At 38.1% G+C, this 23555-nt stretch overlaps 1 protein-coding gene across 8 annotated transcripts in view; it reads left to right on the top strand.

Annotated features, from left to right (window-relative positions):
* ERC1 (ELKS/RAB6-interacting/CAST family member 1) overlaps positions 1-23555 on the top strand; it is a 266470-nt gene that overhangs the window by 72866 nt on the left and 170049 nt on the right. For 7 of the 8 annotated variants that reach the window (XM_054281944.1, XM_054281943.1, XM_054281942.1 and 4 more), the window contains exons 5-7: positions 188-343; positions 4810-4977; positions 12114-12281. In XM_054281944.1, coding sequence (XP_054137919.1) covers positions 188-343; positions 4810-4977; positions 12114-12281 — 492 coding nt within the window. Of the gene's footprint in view, positions 1-187; positions 344-2219; positions 2304-4809; positions 4978-12113; positions 12282-23555 lie in introns of all 8 variants that reach the window. The other variant, XM_054281949.1, reaches the window with a different exon arrangement.

Genomic DNA, 23555 nt, shown 5'->3' with positions numbered 1-23555 from the left:
AATGGAAAAATGAGTATCTGAACTCTCATATGTAAAGACTTGAACACTGATATCTCTAAGAACTTCCTAAGTAAATTTCAAGGGCAGGTAATTTATTGGACACTTATCTCCTTTTGTTTTGCTACAAGAATATGTTAACAAAAATCACCTGTATGTGTCTTTACCCATCTCCTCTAATCACTTTCAGGATTCAAAAATCTCTTCCATGGAGCGTGGCCTCCGGGATTTGGAGGAGGAGATTCAGATGCTGAAGTCCAACGGAGCCCTGAGCACGGAGGAGCGCGAGGAGGAGATGAAGCAAATGGAAGTGTACAGGAGCCATTCCAAATTCATGAAAAACAAGGTACTGGGAAACAGCTGACAGCCCTGTGTTAAACTGAGTTCAGGGAACAGAGCAGAGAAATGTGCATGCCTTAGTTAGGAATTATGGTCTGGGTTCCCAGTCCAATGCTGGGAAATAATTGATTTAGTACCTGGCCATGAAACCACTAAAATAACTTAAAAATACGTAAGAAAAGTTTGAATTGAAATATTTTGAAAATTTGAAAACATTAATTGAAAATATGATAATGGTTTTTCAGTAAGATCAGTGTCCCAAGTTTTCCTTTTATTATCACACTGATATTTTTCCTTTTTCCTCTTTTTCCTTTTTCCTCTTTTTTCTTTTTTTCCTTTTTTCCCTTTTTTTTCCTTTTCCCTTTTTTTTCCTTTTCCCTTTTTTTTCCTTTTCCCTTTTTTTTTTCCTTTTCCCTTTTTTTTTTCCTTTTCCCTTTTTTTTCCTTTTCCCTTTCTTTTCTCCTTGCTAATGCATTATTGGTTCAGGTTTTATTTGGTCTGATGTCTTTCCAAAGGCAGTTCATTTAAAAAAGGGTATATCTTTTTGCCGTCACTGTTGTACAACTGTTTGGCCTTTCCATTATGTAAAAGTTGAGAAGAGGGTGAACTGTCACAATAATGGCTTTCCATTGCACTCTCCTCCTTCCAGCATTGGAGTCAACATGAGAGCAGAGTCTGCAACAGTTGTGCTGCTGACATTAATTCTGTTGTTTGGAATGCAGGACAAATACAGCAGTGAGAGATGTTGATCCTCGGGTGTAAAGATGGACAGTGGCTATTGAATTGTCTATAGGCAGAAGTCAATCCATTCTCAGTCTTTTAGTGAGTCCTAACATTCTTTAGTGAAGGTTCAGGCCTTCTTGTGCAGTAAATTTAAGTATATTGTGACCAGTCCTGCCTTTCTTAATAAGCTTTTGTGTACTCCCTGCAAGCACTATACAAACCCTGGAACAGAGGTTGAAAATTACTAGGTCCTGAACAGTTGTAACCCACTGCATTTGTCCTACTTGAAATTATTGGTCAAAAAAAAGAATGCTGGGTGAAATGTCTTGGAGGAAGCAGAGTTACTTGCCCTGAAATGGATGCGAGTGCTAAGGATGGGTTCCTTCCTCTTGCCTCACACCAGTTCACTGAAACGCCTCAAGAGAACCACATCTGTTCTTGTTTTTGCTCCTTATCCCACTGGGTTGCTTCTAGGAACTAAAGGGCACCTTGTTCAAATTAGGAATGGGGGAGGAGATTAGAGCACCACTTCCTTCCATCTTTTCTTGTTTCTTCCCTTCTTTCATTGTTAGCAACTCTTCAATTTCCCCTTTCCTCTCCCTCTGCGGATCTACAGATCTGTTCAGCTACTTGATTTCTCTTCTGTCTCCTGGTCTGCTCACTTACTTTCCTGCAGAAAATCTGTTCCTTTTTGGTATCTGTTTGCTCATGACTCATGGCCATCTTCAATCCTCACATTTTGTTCTGTAATTGCACAGCATTTATTTTTTCAGCATTGTATTGTATAAGTAATTTGTGGCTGTAGCTTGACAATTAACATTATTTCTCTTAAGCTGAAATATGTCCTTTTTCCTGTTGTAATTTCCTTATGAATTGCAGTTTCAATACCCTTGGGATAAGTGCCACATACTTGACATATGTAAACATAACCATAACTGTATATCTTCTGTTTCATAATCAAATTCTTGTCAGGCAGCTTATATGAAATTACACAGACATTAAACCTTTGAGAGGATTCACTGAAGAATGGAAGAGAAAATGAGTGACCAGTGTTGATCCTTCTGTTCAGTTCTTTGTCACTTTCAGTCAGCTGGACTGGAACAGGCTGACGGGGAGCCGACAAATAATAAATATTTAAAAGCATAACGATGTCGTGACAGGTAGAGCAACTGAAGGAAGAGCTAAGTGCCAAAGAGGCTCAAGGGGAGGACCTGAAAAAAAGAGTGGCTGGTCTCCAGACCGAGGTCTCTGCAGTAAGATCTCTCTTTTGTGTGCAGTGGCCATTCACTGGGGCTTGCTAGCTCTTCTGGCTTTCTTCTCTTACCTCCTTCATGGCTTGATATAACAAGTAGAACTAACAGCCTGCTCAGCCTTGTAGCTACCTTTTTGTTCACATGGTTTTGGTGTCCATAAATAACATCACTCTCCAGCTGAACATCTGTATTTGTTTTATTGCTGTTTTTTAATGGTATGAGCTGTTTGAGCAATAACCTACTCTTCTCTACTGAAGCAGATTTTCAAAAGCATTCAGTACCCATTTTGGGGACAGACTTTCAAAGAGATTTCCTTTTCCTAGTTAAAAAAAAACTAATTTGAAAACTTGTGTTGAACCCTCTTAACATTTTTTCACAAAAAAAAAATCTGGATGCTGAACGCTTTTAAAACTGATTGCTGGATTTTAGCAGCATGAATTTAGGTTATTGGCTGTGAAGTTGGAGTTTCACTCAAAAGAAGTGAGTATGGTTTCTCATCAGGAAGGAAGATGTGAGCACTTGATGCTGTTTTTACTTCTCTTGTAAGTGTGGATGGTGTGTGCTGCATTCTTACTAAAGAGCTCTGGCACATTGGCAGGGTGGGCTTGCAGCTCTCAAATGGGAGACAAGAATCTTGTCAAGAGACAAGAATCTCACAGGGCTGCTTGGGAATCTTCACCTAATAAAATGCTGTAAGCATCTCTTCTGAGATGAGCTCAAAAACAGTCTGTCTTTTTGAGAAAGTTTTACTCTGATTCATCTACTTACTAATTGAAAAAGTTTGTGTCATCTGAGATTTTTTAAGGAGGCTTTTTTTGTTTAGATACTCTCGGAAAGATAACCAGTAAATAATTCAGCTCTTTGCAGCAGTTGTTCCGTGCCTGGCAATATTGTGCAACTGGTGGCTGACAGCAGAAATAGTGCAGTTGACATCAATACCTCTGTGGTGAATTGAAATAGGTGGCAGAATCATCCTCTGGGCATATTTGCTTTTAGTAAAATATGAAAAAAAACCCCAACTTAGCAGGTTGGAATTAGTGAACAACAAAATATTGAGTAGTTCTATAAATTCTTATATACCTTCTCAGTGTTCCATTTAATAAAATGAGCTTGAGAGGTTTTTTGAGATACATGTCCTCCTTCTCCATTCCCCCATGTACACTGTTTCACACTGGAACACAGGAGCCCCGAGTTATCTATTTTGATACTATATTAATACTTTTTGGTAAAGAGTTTTCTTCCTTTAATTGCCCTGTATTGAAACAATGTGGTCAATTTAAAAGTGCATTTACCCGAGCTTCTTTTTTCTCAGTTATTTCTACAAGTATGTGCATATATTCTAATAAGAAACTTTTAAAAAATTACAAACTATACTATTATTTTGTTCATGTGCCATGTTTCCAAACATGGACAGTGACTTGGACAATTTTTTAATCTTGGGATGTCATTTAATTTCTGTTTTGAAGCACTGGACAGTGTGCTTTTGAGGCTAAGGGAATTTTTTTTAATGTCACAAACAGAATTGTTCAAGTTTAGAAAGACTGTTAAGTTTTTAGAAATACATCCACCTGTGCTATATAATATGTAGCAGTAAAATATTGCTATTTTTTTTAGACAGGAAGCAAACCAGAAAGTTGGTTACAAACTTGGACTTGAAACTACATTTAGCTTTCTCTGTCATCTTTTATTATTTTTTTTTTCTGACAGTTAATAAAAATTGTCCTGAGCGAGATTGCACTTAAACTAGGATTTTAGATAACATAATTTTTTAAAAACATTTACTGTTTTTTTCTTAATAAAAATCTAACATACATTTGTTAAAATAAATTCGCATTTTTGTACTGATCTAATTCACTACATTAAATGTAGGAAATCGCTCTTAACAAAGTGCTAGTGCACAAACGGTTTTTATGTTGTTTTGATGAATATTCACATCTGCCTTTAGAAGCTTCCACAAACTAAACTGTGTTTCATAGAATAAAATGCTGGTTTTGTAAATAGAAGGAAAGGTAAAGGTGTCTTCCAGTCCTATGTAAGCATGAGGCTGGATTGATAGGTGAGGAGCTGGAGGGCAGCTTACTGATTTGACATTTCAAAGCAAATGTTGTGCTGCTGAGAGCCCTGCAGGTGTCTCATCTGCTCTGATGTTACAGGCCAGGGGTCCTTTGTCATTACAGTTCTGCTTCATCTTCATTAAAACCTTGTCCCTGTTACCTGTCTGGGTTTGGTCAGTCCTTTGGAAGATGAATAACAGCAGACTGCCACTATTAAAAAGAACCTCCCTTGAAAAATGGATGACATTGCTCCCCTCTGTTTTTCCTTGTATCCTTTGCTCATGACACAAATTTTTGCCAGCCTTTCACTCAAGGTGACTGAAGGCTTCATAGTTCTGTGGGATAATTTCAGAGTTGGTTGATAGTTGTGTGTATTTATAGTAATTTTTGTAAGGAGGGCACGAATGATTTGTCCCTTTGCCCGTCCTTCCTGTGTGTTGCAGATTGGGCAGGTGAAGCAGGAGCTGTCGCGCAAGGACACGGAGCTGCTGGCCCTGCAGACCAAGCTGGAGACCCTCACCAATCAGTTCTCTGACAGCAAGCAGCACATCGAGGTTCTCAAGGAGTCCCTGACAGCTAAGGAGCAGAGAGCTGCCATCCTGCAGACAGAGGTGAAGTGGGCAGTTCTGTATTTGCTGAGTGTGCACAGAGAAAGAGAGAAAACCCATGATCTTTGCTGAGTGTGCACAGAGAAAGAGAGAAAACCCATGATCTTTGCTGAGTGTGCACAGAGAAAGAGAGAAAACCCATGATCTTTGCTGAGTGTGCACAGAGGAAGAGAGAAAACCCATCATCGCTTCTCTTCTTAGGTTGTACAATCCCACAGCTGCCATCCAGTGCTGCTTGTTCTGAGCACTCTGTATCTTTGATTATATGTTTGGTTCTCCAGGCCAGGGGATTGATTTAAAGGCAAATATGTGTGCATAAGTGCTTGGCTGAATTAGAAATTGCACTGTCTGAGCTGGGAGGATTTATTTGCAATGAGGAGAGAAGGGAAAGGAAGATGAGTCCAACAGCAAACACTCTGCAGAGGCTTCACCATTACTGTCAGAATGTCCAGGAACTCTTGCTTTGCTTACACCTAAAATATGGACTTTCATGGTTTATGATGCTTATTCCAAGGTAAAGGAAGAATATTTTTTCTAAACTGTGTTTTGATGACAAATGCTTAATAAATTCCCATATTGCATAAGACCCAGGTGTGTATCTGAACATCACACAGATAATGAATGCAGCATAAATGTGTTGCTTCTGGACATTCTTGAAGAGCAAGCATGAAATGTTGTGTGCAGACAGCACTTCAGTCCCTGGCTTGGAAAATTGTAGTGTTAGTGGAAGTCCAAAAGATGGCAGTGATGCATCAAAAACTTTGTGTTGTTGCAGCTGAGAGTCAAAGCTAAAAGAGCTGAGAAAAAGGCATGCAGGAAAATTGTGGGTGACACTGCTGGAACGTTCCATATTATCAGAGCATAAGAGAATTAGTCCGAACTTTTTACCCTTATTTAGCTTTCCTTTAGCCAAAATTGGTGAATCTGTGGGTGCTCATGGCCTTGTTGACATGCAGTAATGAAGTTGCATAGTAAATATTTTTGGATGTTCCAGGATGGCTTTTCTGATTATTCTCAGATTTATGTAGAGGTTGAGATTGCATTAGTGGATATAACTGGGAAAGTGTTACAATTTACATTCATAAACCTCTTGTTAAATTTGTTCATTCCTTTTTGCTAGTTCATGAATGTACCCTAGATTAGTACATGTCTATTTAAAAAAAAAATTTTAATTTCAAAATATCATTAAAGCAGGTGTTAGGTGAATAAACATTTTCAAGGGTAAAATGCAGGCTTTGATCTATTGCAGTGATTGAAAAGAATATAGATATGTTAAATGTGCAGTACTGTGACAAACCTACAAAGCTAGAAACATATTTCTCACTTCTAAGTAATAATTAGTAGTACTTTTATACCCATGAGAGGTGAAGTTCTTGGACAAATTTACTTTATTAACAAGCTAAAAGACTTCCATAGAGGATCATATTTTCAGCTGTTACGGTAGATAAACATATTTATTAAATTAAAATGTCTAGAATTGAAACACAGTATATAAAATGAAGACTTGGTTACATACCATTTATAGATACTCTTGACAGTTATTCAGAACATCTTGATTTTATTTTACCTAAAGACCAAAGTACTTTAATACAGAAAATTATTCTACTCTCTAACTTGTAATATTGCTAAATAATATTTGGGTATATTTATTCTTCATTGGCTGCTTCCAAATGAAATTCTCATGTAGCACCCCAAAACACAACTGGATTCCTCCTTCCAAGAAAATATTTATACTTTTTGAAAGATAATCTCATCTTTTTCAGCCTTGTTGGAGTTCTTGTCAGAAAGCTCAACAATTAAATTAAATTCACAGGTGATCCTCTTAAGTATAGGATTGAAACATGCTGAGAACATACAGCTGAGTTGTTTGTTATTGCATCCTGTGATAATTTGGTTTTTTTAAAGGGAAGAATAGCTTTCCATACCAGGGTTTTCTTTGGGAATGAGGTAGGAATGTGAGATCCTGCTTGGCCTCACTTCTTGGCACTGGTCAATGTTAGAACCCAATTAGCTTCTCTCAAGACACCTAGAGAGAGTGTGAGGAAGAAGAGAGCTGCAGTTTCTGACATACATTGTCAGACATCTTCATAGGGGATCAGTTTTTTAAAGTCAGATTTAAAAAAACATTTTAAAAGAAAAGAGTATACCTCTGCAAGCCTTTACCTCTTCTTTAGTCTTCTGTTAAAGAACCTGCTCACAGGTGGGGAAAAGTGTTGATATAGCATCTCAAAAATGGATGTGCCACCTGCCACACTAGAGCTACAAGCAGCAGTGAGCTGTTTGTGGGGTGTTTATCTTGAGGGCTGTTGGGTGGAGAGGATATTGTGGTTAACTTTTCAATTGGTGTAGAAACCTTTAAAAATAGCTCTAAAATTGTAGAGTCACTTTGTAAACAAAACAAAAAAAAAGTCAGTATTTATGTTGGAATTAAGGCTGTATCCATATAAAGTTTTCACCCAGTGAGCCCTTCAGCCTAGATCAGTGCCAGAAGTTCTGTGGCTTCAGTGGGAAGTTGCATTAACCAGTGACAACGCTCTCCTTTATTTTTGTGTACTGCCCAAGCTGGCATGGTTCTGTAATTGGTCTGTTCCTATGTTAAATTCAGATTAATAGTAGAAAAATGAATCCAATCATGTGGAAGTTTTTATTTGCTTTGAATATCTCACTAGAACATAAAATTTTCTGAGGGTTTTTCTCTATTGAGGCTTATGCTGGCATTTTGAAACTGCAGTAGATTCTGCCAAATCGGAGGCAGAGGAGTGGATTATATTTAGTGAGGAATGTCCGGATGAGAGCTGGGTGTTTCTCACAACACTTAGCAGCAGCAGCCAACTGAACACCCAGTGCTGGCACCTGCAAACACTCAGGTGAGCTCACAGAACTGACTTCACTGGGTTCAGGTGTTTGATGTCTTCTGCTAGAGCTTGTGGAAGAGCATTTGAACTCTTCTAACTAACTTCTGACCCAATCCAGCCTTGGGAGCAGCACATCTGTCCTGCACTGAGTTTGTAACACTGGCAGGAGCTCAACACCCTCTGCACAAAGCCAGGTGTGTGCCCCTGTTGCAATAGGACACAAAATAAAACTGCACGCATGCAGGAGCCTCTAAGGTAAAAAAGAAGGGCAGTTTATTTCCTGACTCCAACATTTATAGACTTTCAAAAGTGACAGTGGATTGGAGGGTGAAAGTGCCACCTCTCCAATGACACTGGACAAACCAACAGTCCATCAGAGTTCTCCTCCTCCATAAAAGAATGTAAAACAATAATTATTTACATAAAAGTGCATGAGAAACTTCATTACAGGAATGTAAACATCAGAAGGCTTAGAAGAACTTAGGAGATCAGGGTGACATGCACCTCTGCTCCATGGCATCATTGTGTAATCTAAGTTGTCTGGAAAACTGGAAGTTAAATGTTCAGGAAGAATTCACTCTCATCTACTGACCATCCTGGATATTGATGCAATTGCAATAAGGAGGTGAAGAGTCAACTCTAACCTAGTTAAAAAGAAAGATCAGTGTCAAAAATCGAGAATTAAGTCTTGTGGTAGCGCTGCATTCAAATCAGTCAATAAACATAGCTTTAAAGTGTTAATTACAGACTATGCTATTAGTAAAAAGGCTTAACTCCTTCTTTGGATTTATATATGTTTGCCAGTTAGTAATGGAATGTCACAAAACTGATCCTTTTAAAAATGTACTCATACTTGGAAACTTCACCTAACAATACCTGCAGTAGGTGAAAAGCAACTCTCACCTCACATAGCAATTTTAATTTCATGTCTCTGTGCATTTCTCAATTATTTTTAAATCCTGAATGCTGACATAGAATTGCTTCAACATCTGCTTTAAAAAGTGGCTGGCTCCTGTTAGAAACCTTTGCAGGCTCTTGAATACACATTTCAGGATTGGTGTTCCACTTGTTCCTTCTGCTGCCTCTACTGCAGTCGCACCTCCAGAGAATTAAACTTTAGATTTTTGCTGTTACAGAGCAATTAGGGCTTGGATACAGCATAGGGGAGGTTGTACCTTCTGATACCACTGAGTGAAGTATGGTTTGGTTCACTGATCTAAGTTATGGTTCAGCCAGGGTTTGAACAGGTATCAGGTAGATGTGAAGAATCACTCAGGAAAAGTGAGTGTGCTGTTTTTTCTAGGCATCACTGACACCTTCTTAAACCCAAGTGGGAATCACCAGGGCTGGAATAACCTGCTTACCTCTGTACAGTGGAGATGGTGATAAAATTCAGAAAAAAACCCATGTTTTCAGTCTCAGTCCTATTAATGCAAGCTCCTGAAACTCACTGTGGACTTCTGAAAATTTAAATGATTTCCCTGTAGTTTGAAAATATTCTGAAAGCTAAAACTGTCATTACAGAATTCAAGATTCTAAAAAAGGCTGAAGATGAGATTTATATTAAATATAACTTCATTTATTGTGCTTATTCTGGTAGTAATTGGAGCTACTAATGGATGAATTTTCCTTTGAAATTTGGACTTCTATGTGTTTAATACATGGCTAGACACATTAAGAATAGAGACGTAAAATGTTATTTCCAGCTACTGGAAAAATCTTTGAAGACAAATTGGTGGTCCCAGCACAGTTTTTCATATATATCACCCTTAGAGTGAAGAAATTTAAGTCTTGTGTGTGGTATCCACCTGAAGAGAGGTGCCCTGTACCTGGGAGGGTTAAAGGTGTGCTTGTTTTGCTGCAAGCCTTTTGTGACAGGAAGGACAGGCCTGAGCTGCACTGTAGGGTTTTACCTGCCATGCAGAATTAAAGACATGGCAGTCCATTATGGGGAAAGCAGTTGGGTTAACACAGGGTTAAGACAAAACCATCCAAGACACAGAGTTCAGGAGAAGGGGTGTCAGCGCCTCAGTAGTGTTTGCCTGATTGTTTCCATGTGCTGAGAAAATCCTGAGCTGACTGTGCTGGAGCTGGCATCATCTGTCTCCCACAGACCTCGGTTCTTGTCACTGTGGGAGGATGCCATGCATAAACTGAGCTGACATGGATAAACAAGTGCAGTGTTCTGCCAGGAATAGTGCTAAGGTGATGATTGTGTGTCCTGCCAGCCTTTGAAAATACTTTTGGAAGTGTTTTTTATGGTTTCCTAGGCAAAGACCTCACACAAATAAAACCAGGAATGCAATTTACCCCAAACCATAAGCTAAAATAGAGTTCAAAGAGAATAATCAATCAGAAAATGGAAAGCATTCTGTGGATAAATTTCTATTTGCAGATGTTTTCTGTTCACTTACTGCTGTGCTGTAGGCATCTGGACTGTCTCAAATATTTTGCAGCACAACTGTTGAGAGTATTATCTATTTTCTTGTGAGGGAGATTTTCAGTTCCCATTGAAGAATTAATGAAAGTGGTTCTTAGCTTTGATATCAATGATTCCCAGGGAAGAACATACCTAATCGATCTATGAAACTGTATGTTTTAAAAAAGATGACAAAGCGTGATCCACCTGCTAAACCTTTCATTGCAAATACTATCCCATCCTATAAATCGTATTTGGGTAAGACCTGGTACTCTAATATCCCTGCAGATCCCACTATGTACCCATTTGCTGGGTGAGCAGTGAGGAATGTGATTTTAATAATGTATGTGTGAGAGGGCTCCAGACACAGAGGTGGCAGTGGGGTTGCAGTGCTGATGGGGAGAGCAGGGCAGCTCGTTCCCTGCAAAAGAGGCAAAGTGCTTTCTGTCTGTATGAAAAAAGGCAGGCAAAGCACCAAAGGGTTTTGTGGGTGGAACACTGGAAATGCAGAGCCCCAGAGACAACTTTTCCATTAGCAATGCAAAGTAAAATGGAATTAGAATAACATGTTAAAACTAAATGTTGCACAAAATACCATAAACAGAGTAAATTCCTAAATTCTTACCCTAGCTGGGGCTGTCCAGTGGTTGTCATCCTTTCACTTCACGTCTCTGCTAGTCTGTGCTGTGCAGAAGGACCAAGAAATTCATTGATCAGCCTGTTTACTCAGTGTGACTGATGTCCTGTAATGGATTCAGCTAACAGGAACCAAATCTGATACTGTCAAATGAGATTAGCAGCCAAGCTGGCAGATTTGCGCTCTGGCTGAATGCTGAGTGGATAGGGGTCAGTGGGTTTCTTTTGGATCGTGAGCGGGTTGGTGGTGTTGGATTTCTTATTCCACAATAGCCTTTGAGATTAGTCTGTGCTCTGTGGTGACCTTGCTCTTCTCAGTGAATTTATATTCAGGTAGCTCTGATTCCTTCTCCCATTTCCTTTGTCTTGGGAGCTCTGTTTCACATATGGAAGAGAAATGCAGAAGGAAAAGCAAAAGATGCTCAACATGCAGTTTTGAAGTTTGAGGTCACCACAGAGTTCCCAGAGTGTGTTTCTAAATTCACTCAGGCGCTGGGAGCTCTAAGTGTGTTTGTGTGTCCACACTGCACCCACAACGTCCTGTACTGTGTCATTTGTTCAATTTTACCTTTAATATAAAACCGTATGCTGTGGAAAACATGTTATATTTAAACAATTACTTTGCTTTTTAAGCCAAAATATTCTTAGCCATCCTAAGGTAACCTCTTTCCAGTTGTGATCTGCAGTGGCTGCAAAGAGCTCTGCTTTCATTACCTTCAGAGTCAGATACTACTGTGATTAAAATTTAGAATATAATGTGACTGTCTCGTACAACAAGTCAATGTTTATTCTCTGATTATTAGTAATGTTTCAAATAAAGGGGTCAGTTTCCCTGCATGTGAGACAACTCCACAACACATTGTGTTGGCTTCTCCTTTGAGGAAAAAAAAATTTAGTATTGTGTGATACAAGCTTGAGTTATATGAGAAGTATGATTTGAGGTTTTCCAAGAAGGAGAATATTATTCACATATTGTTGGGAATATTATTCACATATTGTTGGGAATATTATTCACATATTGTTGGGAATAACACAGTTGATTATTTTTAGTATTTAGTGCACTGTCACTTATGATAACTGTTTTATCCCAATCTTATGTAAGTTGAATTCTTAAAGATGTTCAATATCTGAATCTATTGGTAATATTTCCCCTGTGGAAGTGCAGTTTCACTTCCCTGAAGTTTCTCTCCTTGTGCTAAACAAAGCTTGTTCTGCATTTCTGAACCCAGGTGGACGCGCTGCGGTTGCGTCTGGAGGAGAAGGAGACCATGCTGAACAAGAAGACAAAGCAGATCCAGGAGATGGCAGAGGAGAAGGGCACTCAGGCAGGAGAGATCCATGACCTCAAGGACATGCTGGAGGTGAAGGAACGCAAAGTCAACGTTCTTCAGAAGAAGGTAAGGTCGGAGAGCTCCAAGTCACATAAACACCTCTGGTGCATCTCAGTTTCCAAGGCTGTCAAAAAGTCTGAACTAGAATGTACATTCTGGAGATTGATGTTCCAGTCCATTGATGTAATAGGAATATGATGGATGAATTTGTTTGAATTTTTGACAAAAAATTGGAATTCACAAAAGAGGTCGTTGCCTTGCTGTGATTGCACGTGCTGCTTCTGCTTCCATTTTAATATTACCAGTGGCTGGAGGCATTTTTATAAGGGCACATCATCTGAAAAATCAATCCTCTCCCACCCAGCACCTCACCAAAGCCATGCTGATTTGAAGCACAGGCTGATCATGACTTCAGTATGTGACTAAATGAATGAGAGGTTGTGTCAGTAGAAGCAATTAGGCTGATTTCTCTGTAACTGATCTTGTGAAGAATTTTGTGTAACTTTTGTTAGAAATGCTGTGTTCTCATATTTAATATTTCTTGGGAAGTGCTAGAATAGGATAATCAGACTATCCTTCATATCTTTTTAGACAAGAAAATGTAGACCTTATCAGTGAACTGGGTGAGGTCTGGGTCAAAAAAACATGTAGACTGTGTCAGACAAATTAGAGAGGCATCCCAAAGGCATTGAGCCCTAGGGCAAGAGATGTCATTATGGATGATTGGTGGCAAATTGCACACACAGTATATCCCAGTTTATATCCTAGTTTTCCTCTGCACAGGGTAAAAAGAGAGAAATGCATGTACTGCAATAAATTTTAATTTCAAGAACATTTTTTTCCTTTATCTTTAGAGAGGCTGTTCTTGGAGCTCTTATTCAGTGTATTAGCCTGAGGAAGTGGGGTTTTTGTTCTGTTTTTTTTTTTTTTTTTTTTTTTTTCCCTAGACCTTTAAACAATTCTACAGAATTCTTGTGATATTAATAGTTCAGAATATTGATTAATTTTTGATGCCTGGCCAATGCCTTTTCTTCTTGTCTGTAACCATAAATCATGAGGGTTTAGGTCATGTTCAGTTCTGTTGCAGCAAATGTCATGCAGGAATGGAAGTTCAGGCATGGACTTCAGCCATAAATAAGTAATTAATAATTCTAAAGCAGACCCCTAATTCCCAGTCTTCATGGTCTCATTTTTTTGGCTGTTCATATTTTTAGAAACAGAGATTTCTGATTTTTTTGTGCTGTGTTTCTTTTTGTTTTACAAAACTGGTCGTGCACCCTCCAGACACAGATTGAGATCCCAGCTGAATTTTTAACCAAGGGGTGGGGAGCCTGACATTTGTGTAAATGTTAAATGTCACTGAGGTTGTTTTATTTCCATTCACTCTTACACTGCTTTTTCACAGAGTTTCTTGCTCTACTTGACACTTGATAATGTTCTTTCATTAGCTCATTTATACGCAGCTCTGAAGGTTCATTTTTTTAATACTTGTTTTTTTTGAGACCGCTGTAATCCATATTGAGACAGTTCCATTTTGTGTCTTCATGCATCTGACCTGTTTTTTCAGGACTGTTCCTTCAAGTGAATGTACCTGGTCTTTTCAGGTTGGAAAAAAAGGACCCAGGCTTTTAAGAGTGAAAGTTTTGAGGTCCTGTTCTCTTGGATAGCTCCTCTGAGGATAACACTGCAATTTGTGGTGTTCTGTAAACCTGTCTGTGAACTTCTGGAACAAGAACAAAACAAAACCCACTGAAACAAAGCACCATAAAATGCTTTGGGCTGAAATGGGCTCACTTTAAAGATCATCCAGGTCCAGTTCCCCCTGCCATGGGCAGGGATTCCTTCCACTAAACCAGGGTGCTCCAAGCCCTGTCCAGCCTGGCATTGAATGCTTCCAGGGATGGAGCATCCTCAGCTTCTCTGTATAAAATACAAAAACCTATCTGTAGAAAAGTGTCTTTCCTGCTGCTAACTAGAATGTCATACAGAGATTTGAATTTGCTTTAGCCTTGAAGTTGCTGGAGGCATTTTCTTTAACATTAACAGTTAAGTTGTGAGAGTTGTAAATTCAAACATTTTTTTTCCTGTTTCTGTAACTAGCTAACCTAGAATAGTGTTGTGGAGAATCCAGGTGACAATTCTTTTATCTGAGGTTTGTGGTGCAATATGGAATTCCTTTTTGGTTTTTGTGTAGCCCAGGATAAAAAACTGGAAGTTCAGGCCTTTAAAGTTCAAGGATTGATGTCTTCAACTCAGATTTTTAATTACTTGTCCAGACCTGGAATTGAGGACTAGGTGTGGGATTTTCTATAGAAAGGGATTTGCATTTTCTTGTTCTCTTTAACATTTTTCCACAGAAAAGCAGAGCTTGAGAAAATACCTAAGGAAGGGCTTGTCTGATTTTTTAGTATGTATTATTGTGAAAGTTATGAGAACTTGCATAAAATCTGTTTCAGGTGCTAGGGAAAAATTATGAAGCCTCATTTTTATCTGATATATATGGCTGTTCTTTTTTGACTGCACAGATAGCTATCTCTGCCCTCTGCCTGGAAACTCAGAAGCCTGTAGCTAGAAGCCTGTAGCTCCTCTAATATAAATATTTTTCTCTTAATCCTTGTAAACTGTGATTTGGTTTTTTCAGTTTTGCAATTCTAGAGTGCATCTTATTAAAGTGCACATCTTGTTTTCTGCTTTATCCAAGTGCTATCTTTCAGTTCTTCCAGGACATTCAGAATTTTATTGCAATTAAAAAAAAAAAGGCAATTTTTAAACTTTTACCTCTGTGCACAATTGTATTTTTATTCCTCCCTCTGGTTACAAACTGGAATGTTCACACAGATCAGGTTTTAGTCTTAGATTCTAGTTGAAGATCTGAAGGTCTGGTTTAAAGTATCTTCATAGGTCATAGGTATTATAGATAGCAATTTGTCTGGGTTTTTCTCTTTCTGGCTTAGTTATCTGATAGTAAATGTTTGTTTTGAGTTTATTGACATGATTTAAGTGCTACTCAGGCATTTCAACTGAATAGAGTGGAAGATTAGTGAAAGGCACGTGGTACAAAAAGTGCTTTTCTTGTATAGTGTTAATTACTATTTTTGTATGGAAATAATATGTATTTGGAAGCAGCAGTTATGAGAAGGAACAAGGTAAAGTTGTGGCAAGTTGAAGGAATTTACCAAATCAAGAATTGGATTAGTATTCAATCAGTTTTCACCAAGTACTCTTCCCCAGCATTTACTCAGACATTTTTGAAGTTAGATATTTTTGAAGTTGTATTCTAATCAACTCAATTTTGCACACTAATATTTTTTAATGTTAGGTACAAAGAAAATTTGCAGCAAAAAGCTAAAGTGATAAAGATCGGAAAATAACAGAATTTATTAAAAATTAGTTACTTGCATAACTTGGCCATTTAAGAAGAGTTGCTTACTTCTTTTGAAATTTAGAGATTGCCTGTACTAGAATGTAGCCATAGTTGAATGGGTATTTGGACCTGATGATTTTTTTATTTTCTGTGAGTGTTTTAGATGTGCAATCTCCTTTTCTGATGACACTGGCAAGGAATTGTTTGGCATGGTGCCCATTACTGCTATCCTAAATTGCTTCTGTTGAAACAAAAAATTATTTAAAATGCACCCTTTTTTTGGGGTTTCTATTTGGATTCATTGACACAGACCACCTCTTGCTTTGCTTTATGAACCATTATTTTTGTTGTATTGAATAAAGCTGGTGAGCTGCAATGTCTACTTTTTAGTCATCCAAAAATCAAGGTGAAGAAAGTAATGGAAGTTTACTGGCTGATTAGAGATCAGTTAAATGACCCAGAAGAAGATTATGAACAGCAAAGATCTGAAAAATTAACATGACAATTGGCATCATCACTGATACTCAGTAGGCACCAAAATAGATTTTCTGGGTTGCTGAGGAAACCAGATGCTTCACATTTTAAATCCTGGAGTTTTTCCAGTTCTAACCTCATACAGTGATGCTGCTTGATAGTACCTTTATTTTAGACAAAAGAATTAGGGCATATGCTAGAAATTTGGAAGCTTTGGCTTTATGTCTGAAAATGTAATGCAAAAACTAAGTTTTATAGAGCTTAGCGTTTATTTTTTTTCTCATTTCATTCAAAATGGATCTTGCATAAAATCTCATTTTATGTTGTTAGAACTCAGGGCCAGGGGAGAGCATCTTTGAAAATAAAATAGGGACCATGCTGAGCAAATTTGAATTCTGAACCTGAAAAACATTAAATGGTGCTTCATTACTCTTTTTGATATATCTGTATATCTGTGCTGGTAAACAAGGATGAAAAGAAATGAGGAAAAAAAAATCAATATTTTGCAATCAAAGCATTTTAGGGAAATGGCATTTGGGACAAAAGATAAGTAATAATACACTGAAAGAAAAAAAAAATCCAACAGGGAATCAATCACCTCTTGCTTTGGGGTTAGGCCATGTTTTGTCTTGGGGAGGGAGGTTAACACTTCCTTCTTTGTGCAATGCAGCTGCAGGCAAATAAAATGCAAGTTTTAGTGTCTGAACATAGCAGTGTTTTTGGCAGCTTCCCATGCTCTGTGTGATAATTGACCTGTGAGAAAGGAAGAACACAGATTTATTTTTTTCTTTGATGGCTGTGCTGACTTGTTCAGCTAGAATTTGGGAAGGTTTCAAATGTTCCTGCACTTTTGAATAAGAAGCATTGCCTTTCTCCACAGAAGATTAATGTCCTCTGCTTCCCAGAAATCTTGGAAATCAGAATAAATATCTTGTGCTTAATGATTAGAAATACTGTGTGGCAGGAGAGGAGGGCAGCAAACAAAATGTGTAACTCAGTTGTTTAAAATCAGTGGTGCTCATAGTTGGTTTAGTATTCCTAACTTTGAAGTGCAGTGTTTGTACTTTAAGGTTTATTTTCCTTCTATTCCCTCATCTCTGAAGTAGGTTTACCTTCTCAGATAGCTCCTCTCCCACAACCCTGAGGAGATGAGAGAGCTCAGAGAAGGAGCTGCGTTTTCAAAGATCTAATTCAGTTTATGGTAGTTTCACCCAAGGTGTGACCTTCAACTTGCCCACCAAGCTAATGAATATATGGTTTTCTAAGAATTCATGAAATCCAGGCTGGACTTTGAGACATGCCTTTGAGCTCTCTCAGCAATGGCATTTAGTGCTTAAAAGTGCCCCAGTGTCCACACTGTGGGCAATGGCTTGGTGATGCCTGCAGTGTGTCTGAGTCTCTGTTTGTGTGACCTGTACAGAGAATAACTCAGCAAAAAGGCAAAGACTGGCCCAGCAAAGATGGGCTCATGTTCATTTACAAAGTGAGTCTGCATGTGCCCTCCTGTTTCAGACTGGAGGGTTTTTTGCCTCTGTAACAATCCTATAGGCAAGCTTATCTGTTGATTTTGAGTTAGAAATTATACAAATTCACTTGAAGGCTGGTTTGTAGAAGTGTATGGAATACAAAAAATTCTCTCTTTTATAGACAGATTTGACACATTCTACTTGATTGGTTAACTAACAAAACCATCTTCCTTACAATCAGTCTTTAAGAAGAACAGAAAAACAGTAAGAAAACAGATTGTTTGTACTAACTAGTTATTGTTGTTTCTACAACTCCTTAAAAAGTCTTACAAGTCTGCTGTGAGAAAACAAAACCTGTTTTTTCACTCTGTGACCAGGCTGTTGTATCCACGTTTATCCTCTGTTTTTAATGTGCTTGAATCATGGGCATTTATGGAGGAGCAGCACACAGGCTCAGCTCATCCCTCTGAGGGAGGGCAAGGTGGATGTGCTGCACTTTCTGCCCAGCTGGAGTTGATGGAATAGTTCCTGTTTGTTCAGGAGCTCAGGGCCTTTCCCAGCCCAGTTACAGGAGTGTTTCTGTGAGTTTCTGTCAGAGCTCTACTTCTGCTCTTTTTACTCCAGGTCTCGGGTCACGCCACTGAGCTGGTTCTAAACCCAGTTCAGAGATTTCAAATGCCACAAAAAAGACCAAACGTCCCCACAGGGTTTGTGTCAGCTTCTTTATTAAATCTGACAGATGTGACCTCAAAGATGTGTCCTGGGGGGGCCATGGGGAACTTGTGTCTCTGTGTCCCTGAAGGGATATCAGACCTCTTCTGCTGCTGCTTTTTCTTTCATTCAGGCCTTCCTGTCACAGGCTTGGTGATGACCACTGGACAAGGCAAAACTGAAATTTGTGCCTTTTAGAAATTTCTATAAACTGTTCTGTCTTATTGGTTACCCTTTGTGTCCAAGGTGCTACAGTAGCTTCTCTTTTCACCAGTATACTTTTAGAATTGCTTTACTATGAGGGGTGGGATGTTTATTAACATTCATAATGTCAATAGTATTATCTTCAGTTAGAAGAATAATAAGAAAAATTATTTTATTATTTTAATTATTATTTTAATCCCTCATCTCTCTCAAAATACTACTTGTGGTAGCAATGAAAGTACCAAAGAAGACTGAAAAGGCTTCATTAAGTAAGTTCAAATTCAGCACAATTTTCCTGTGAGATTTTTTTCCATTCCTGGCATCCAGGTAGATTAGTTGTTTAATTTCCAATTGGAAAATTAGGACACAACAGATAATTTATTTTCATTTTACAGTGAGCCACGACCACTTTCATAGTAGGATTGTTACCCCTCCATTTTGACTTTGCAGTTCTCTGACATTCCATTAAGACCTTTCAGAGTAATTGCAGCCCAGCTCAGGTGACATTGTGTGTTGTGGGTTTTTTTTTTCCTTCCATGAATATGGAACTAATAAAATGATATTAGGGCAGGAGAATAGCACAGTTTCTTCATATCACTTTTAAGCTTCTTGCTAGTTCAGTTTTAAAGGTGGCTTATTACTATACCGAGTTTGTTACAGCAGCTTCAGGAACATCCCAAAGATTTGGTATCTTTGATTCCTTTGAGCCATTTAATAACATTTTTCTGATTGAAATATGGATCCTAAAAGGTCCACAAGCTTAACTTGAGACAGCATTTTCCAGATAGTCCATAGTTTGCAGGTGCTGGCAGAGGTGACAGTGTATTCTCCAGGGACTTACCCAAGTAATATACTATTTATGCTATTACAGTAATTTTTGGTGCTACTGCAGCATCTATGGCAGAAAAACCTACTGGATTCAAAATAAGATTTTGTGCCTGCCTATGTTATAATTTAGAATTTTTAAAGGGAGAATGTGCTTCTTTATTTCTACATTACTTTTTTTTTGTTGAGCATTTTGTGGCGCCACAGTAAAAATAAAAACATCTGTATTATATGTACCTATATTCCTAGGTATATGCTAATATTCTTTTTAAAAAATCAAATGTTGCTCTGTGTGAAAGATAGCAAGTCACTTTCTTATTTTGAGAACCAGTGTAAGGAACTCTATTTTTATTGATGTTATTAGAGAATCTTGCCTGTTGACTTTAGTAACTAAAGTGCTTGATTGTTTTTTTTTTTTTCTGAAGTAACCCTTGTAGATGAGGAGGCTCACACAAAGAAAGCAAGCAGGCCTGTGAGGTTAATGAGGTTGGTTAATGAGGTAGTTCAGCTATTGCAGCTGGATGAGGAAGGGTTTTAAACTGATGTATGCTGCTCTAACAGTGTCACACAGGATTGATAGCAACAGCTCAGTTACAAGAAAACTCAACTGCAGTGTCTGGTATTATCTGAAACCACAACTCAACAAATTTGGCAAATATCAGTCTCTGGTATCATCTGTAACTACAACTCAGCAAATTTGGCAAATCTGTCATGTATATGGAAGGAACTTTTCTAGTATCCTTCAAAGAGAAGAAGTCACTTTAATATCAAGTCCTTCTTCAAGCGATAACCTCTTGATTGGTAAGACAGGGCATTACTCATAGGTAATTCTGGTTTCTTGGAGGGATCTGGGAAGCCAGCCAGCTCTGGGGCCCCTTGCCTTTATTATGAATTGAAAGTGTAGTTTTTCTGGCAAGATAAAGCTAACAAGCTTTGTTGGTGCATTCACTGTTGTGCAAGACAAACACAAACTTCCCCATGATTGAAGAGGCAGGAAAAGCAAGGGCATGTGCCACTTTGGAGGTGGCTTACATCAGTCTTCCTCACATGGCTTTTCACTGCTCTCTGGGTTGTGAGGCTTCACAATTCCCAGGGCTTTGGTCACCAGGCGTTTTGTGCCCCTGGGAGTTTTGTCTGAGCTGTGTCTGGAGCAGACATTAGTGATTGTGTTAGTCAGCTTAGGGATCTGCACTAGAACAGAGAAGGAGTAATTTGTCAGTTTAAGTCAATAGTTTCCTGGATTCAGGAGTGAATTTTGAACCCATTGTGCTAAACAGTTTTCAAAGCTGGGTCTCTGCACAAATTTATGCATTCTTTAGGACTATCATAAGGCACAAATAGATTAACGTCTTTCTAATCTGTGATTTCACCCAAAGGGTAAGAAAACTGGTCAGCAAGGAGTAGAGTCAGCAGAGAAACTAAGTTCCCTTTGTCTCAGGACAGCAAGCATTTGCTGCTTAGGATGCTCCTCTGCATGATGAAGAGGTCCCAGCAAATAATGGTACTAATTTAGTACATTAGGTTTTAAAAATTTTTAGGGGTTTATGAGTATGGAGCACTAACTAATGTAGAGTTTGATATTTAGTCACCTGTCATTGTGTTCTGAAGTAATTCTGTAAGAGCAGTGATAGCTAAATACTGAAAAATACACACACACATGCACTTACTCATATTTAGTATTTACAGTATGAATTCCTAATCCCTTGCTGTTCATCAGTCCATATCCTTTCCAGGAGAATGAAGCAGGACAATCACAGCTGACTGGCCATGTTGTACACTGGGATTAGAAGCATCCCTCCTTAACAGAGGTCTTCCCTCAGTTTTACCCTACAGTGTATCTTTGATCATAATAAATCAGTGATTTGGGCAATGTAATTCAGTGGCTGAATCGTAATTTAAAGTCTTTGTTCAAGTTGTACAGCCTTCTGCTTGAGTGAGCCTAAATGATAATGTAAATGGAGTTTAGTTTGCTGTGAGGATTTCCTTTATAATCAGCATTAAATCCCATGTTCCCAACCCATCCATTGCTGTGCCTCAATGGTTGGTCTTTTCTGCTCCCTGATTTCCATTCTTGGCTCTCTCAGTGCTCTGAGGAGTTTAGCCTTTCCTCTCTTTGTGTCTCTTCTTGACCTTTTTTTCTGCTGTGAGTTGATATGTAGCACTGTACTGTGTGTCTCTAACCAGCAGGTATCAGTGTTGCAGTATCCTTACTCTATGTAGAACCAAAATCTCAAAACATCATCAGCATTAATGAGTAACAGAGATCAAGTTGCCACAGGGTGAGGACTGTTTGTTTCACAATAATTATCAATGAAATATGGCACAGGGTTTATCCAAGTAAAGAATTTTAATTGTTAGTGTAAAAACTTTTTCACTTTACACTTCTAAAATGTTACTTTAAGTGTAAACGTTGTGAACCTTGAGATGTTCTAAAAGTAATGTCACAACTTGTTAGTTTTATTCTGCTTCTTACAAAATCAGCTCTATCTATTACAAAATCTTCTTACAATATCAGCTCTAACTTAACGGTTACTAGTTCAATTTTTCCCCTTGTTTATCAGCCTTGCACAATAAAATACTTTTGATTTTTCTTTTTTTGAACATTTGGGATCCATCAATATGAAATTATTCCAATTTGTATTATTTATGTTTTCTCTGTAATGAGCTTTCCTAAGTCAAATCTGTGCACATTTTTGTCAAAGCCTATTCAGAGACTTGGAACAGGAGTGAGTAAATGTCCCCAGAATAGTTGGATTTTTAATCCTTTTGTGTTTGGTAGGTCGTAGGAGTAAAACTTTGGAAAACACAGCCTTAGAGATTGCTTCATAATGTCAGGACACAGCTGAAAGGAGAATTAGCATGATGTTATTCTGTGTGATCAGGCCAGGATTTCAGCAAATGGATGTTATTCATAATTAGATTTAAAAATTAAAAATTAGATTGGGAAATTAATTACCAGATGATTTCAATTATGATTCTCAGTATAATGACATTTTAATAAATATTAAATAAATGAGTAATATCTAAATTTCATTGAAGAGGAGCAGCAGAGTTTTAACTATTTTGTTTTGGTACATGTGATAGAAGTGTTTTGTTTTGAATTACTTGTGGAATGAAAGTATCAGACTCAAGTTGGAACCAACAAATTGCCTTGATGAACAGCTGAGGTTGAAATCTTGGTGGTGGATAATGGCTGCAGTCTCTTACCTGATGAATACCAACAAAAAGGGGTCACTCAGAGGAGCTCTAAGATAAACAAATGATACAGAATTTTGAATGGATTATGTATATAACCATATGTAAACAATCAACTGTCCAAAATATTGCCAAGTCAAATCTCTTATGATCAGGTTTTATACTTCTGTTATTTGATTGCATTTTGCATGAAGAATTGTCCATTCATACTGATATCTGTATGAGACACAGGCAGTGTCAGTGGGCTGCAAAGATCTGCTTTGCTTTCCCTCTCAGCTCAAACCCTGCCTTGGACTGACCAGAGCCCATGGTGGGATTTTGATTCAAACACTGCTTTTAACTGGGTCAGGCTATTGGTATTATTGAACCTCCTCAGAATGATGCAATTCCACAACTAAATTTAACTGGTTTACAGCTGTCTGAGGATGTGAGTCAGTGCTAATGCATAATATTTTCTAGGCAGTGCTTTGGAACTGAGACAGTGCTTAAGAACAACATATATATTGACTCCCCTGACTGTGTGAATTTCAGTACATTTACCAGCTCAAAAATCAGTTTTAACTCTTGGCTTCCTAATTTTTTTTCCCTGGTTTAAATTGTACTGGAGTATCTTTAGAAGCTTGTAAGAAAAACTTCTCTCAGTTTTCAGAAAAAGCAAACTTTAATGACAGGATTGTGTTAGTTTTGAAGGAAATTCAGGCTGTTTATTAGCAGAAGAGAAGGTTTGCAAACATGATAGTAACATTTTGACAATATGATTTGAAGGATCTGCTTTAAATACTGCTTGTTAGAGGGACTGTGACAGTACAGTAAAAACCTTTACTATTTAGAACATATTAGAATTACAATTCACTTTATGCTGACTGTTTTTCTTAGTTCTGCTTTGCAGTGATCTGTCAGCAAACTGGTGCTACTAGAGGTTGGCTGGGCATGCAAAAGAATGGAGGACAAAGGAAAACAAATAGAAATAGAGATTATTTACATAAACATAGATTAACCATTTTTCTGGCTGGTATAAATATACTTAAAAAGCACCCTTGTGCAAAAAGGCAATGGAAAGAGAATAGTCTGTTGGATCATTGTCAATTCTTTGTTGCTCTT

Source organism: Melozone crissalis, unplaced genomic scaffold, assembly GCF_028551555.1.
Source record: "Melozone crissalis strain CALT ecotype California unplaced genomic scaffold, PUWL_Pcris_2 ptg000033l_1, whole genome shotgun sequence".
Taxonomy (NCBI): domain Eukaryota; kingdom Metazoa; phylum Chordata; class Aves; order Passeriformes; family Passerellidae; genus Melozone; species Melozone crissalis.
This window is presented reverse-complemented; position numbering and strand designations above follow the sequence as displayed.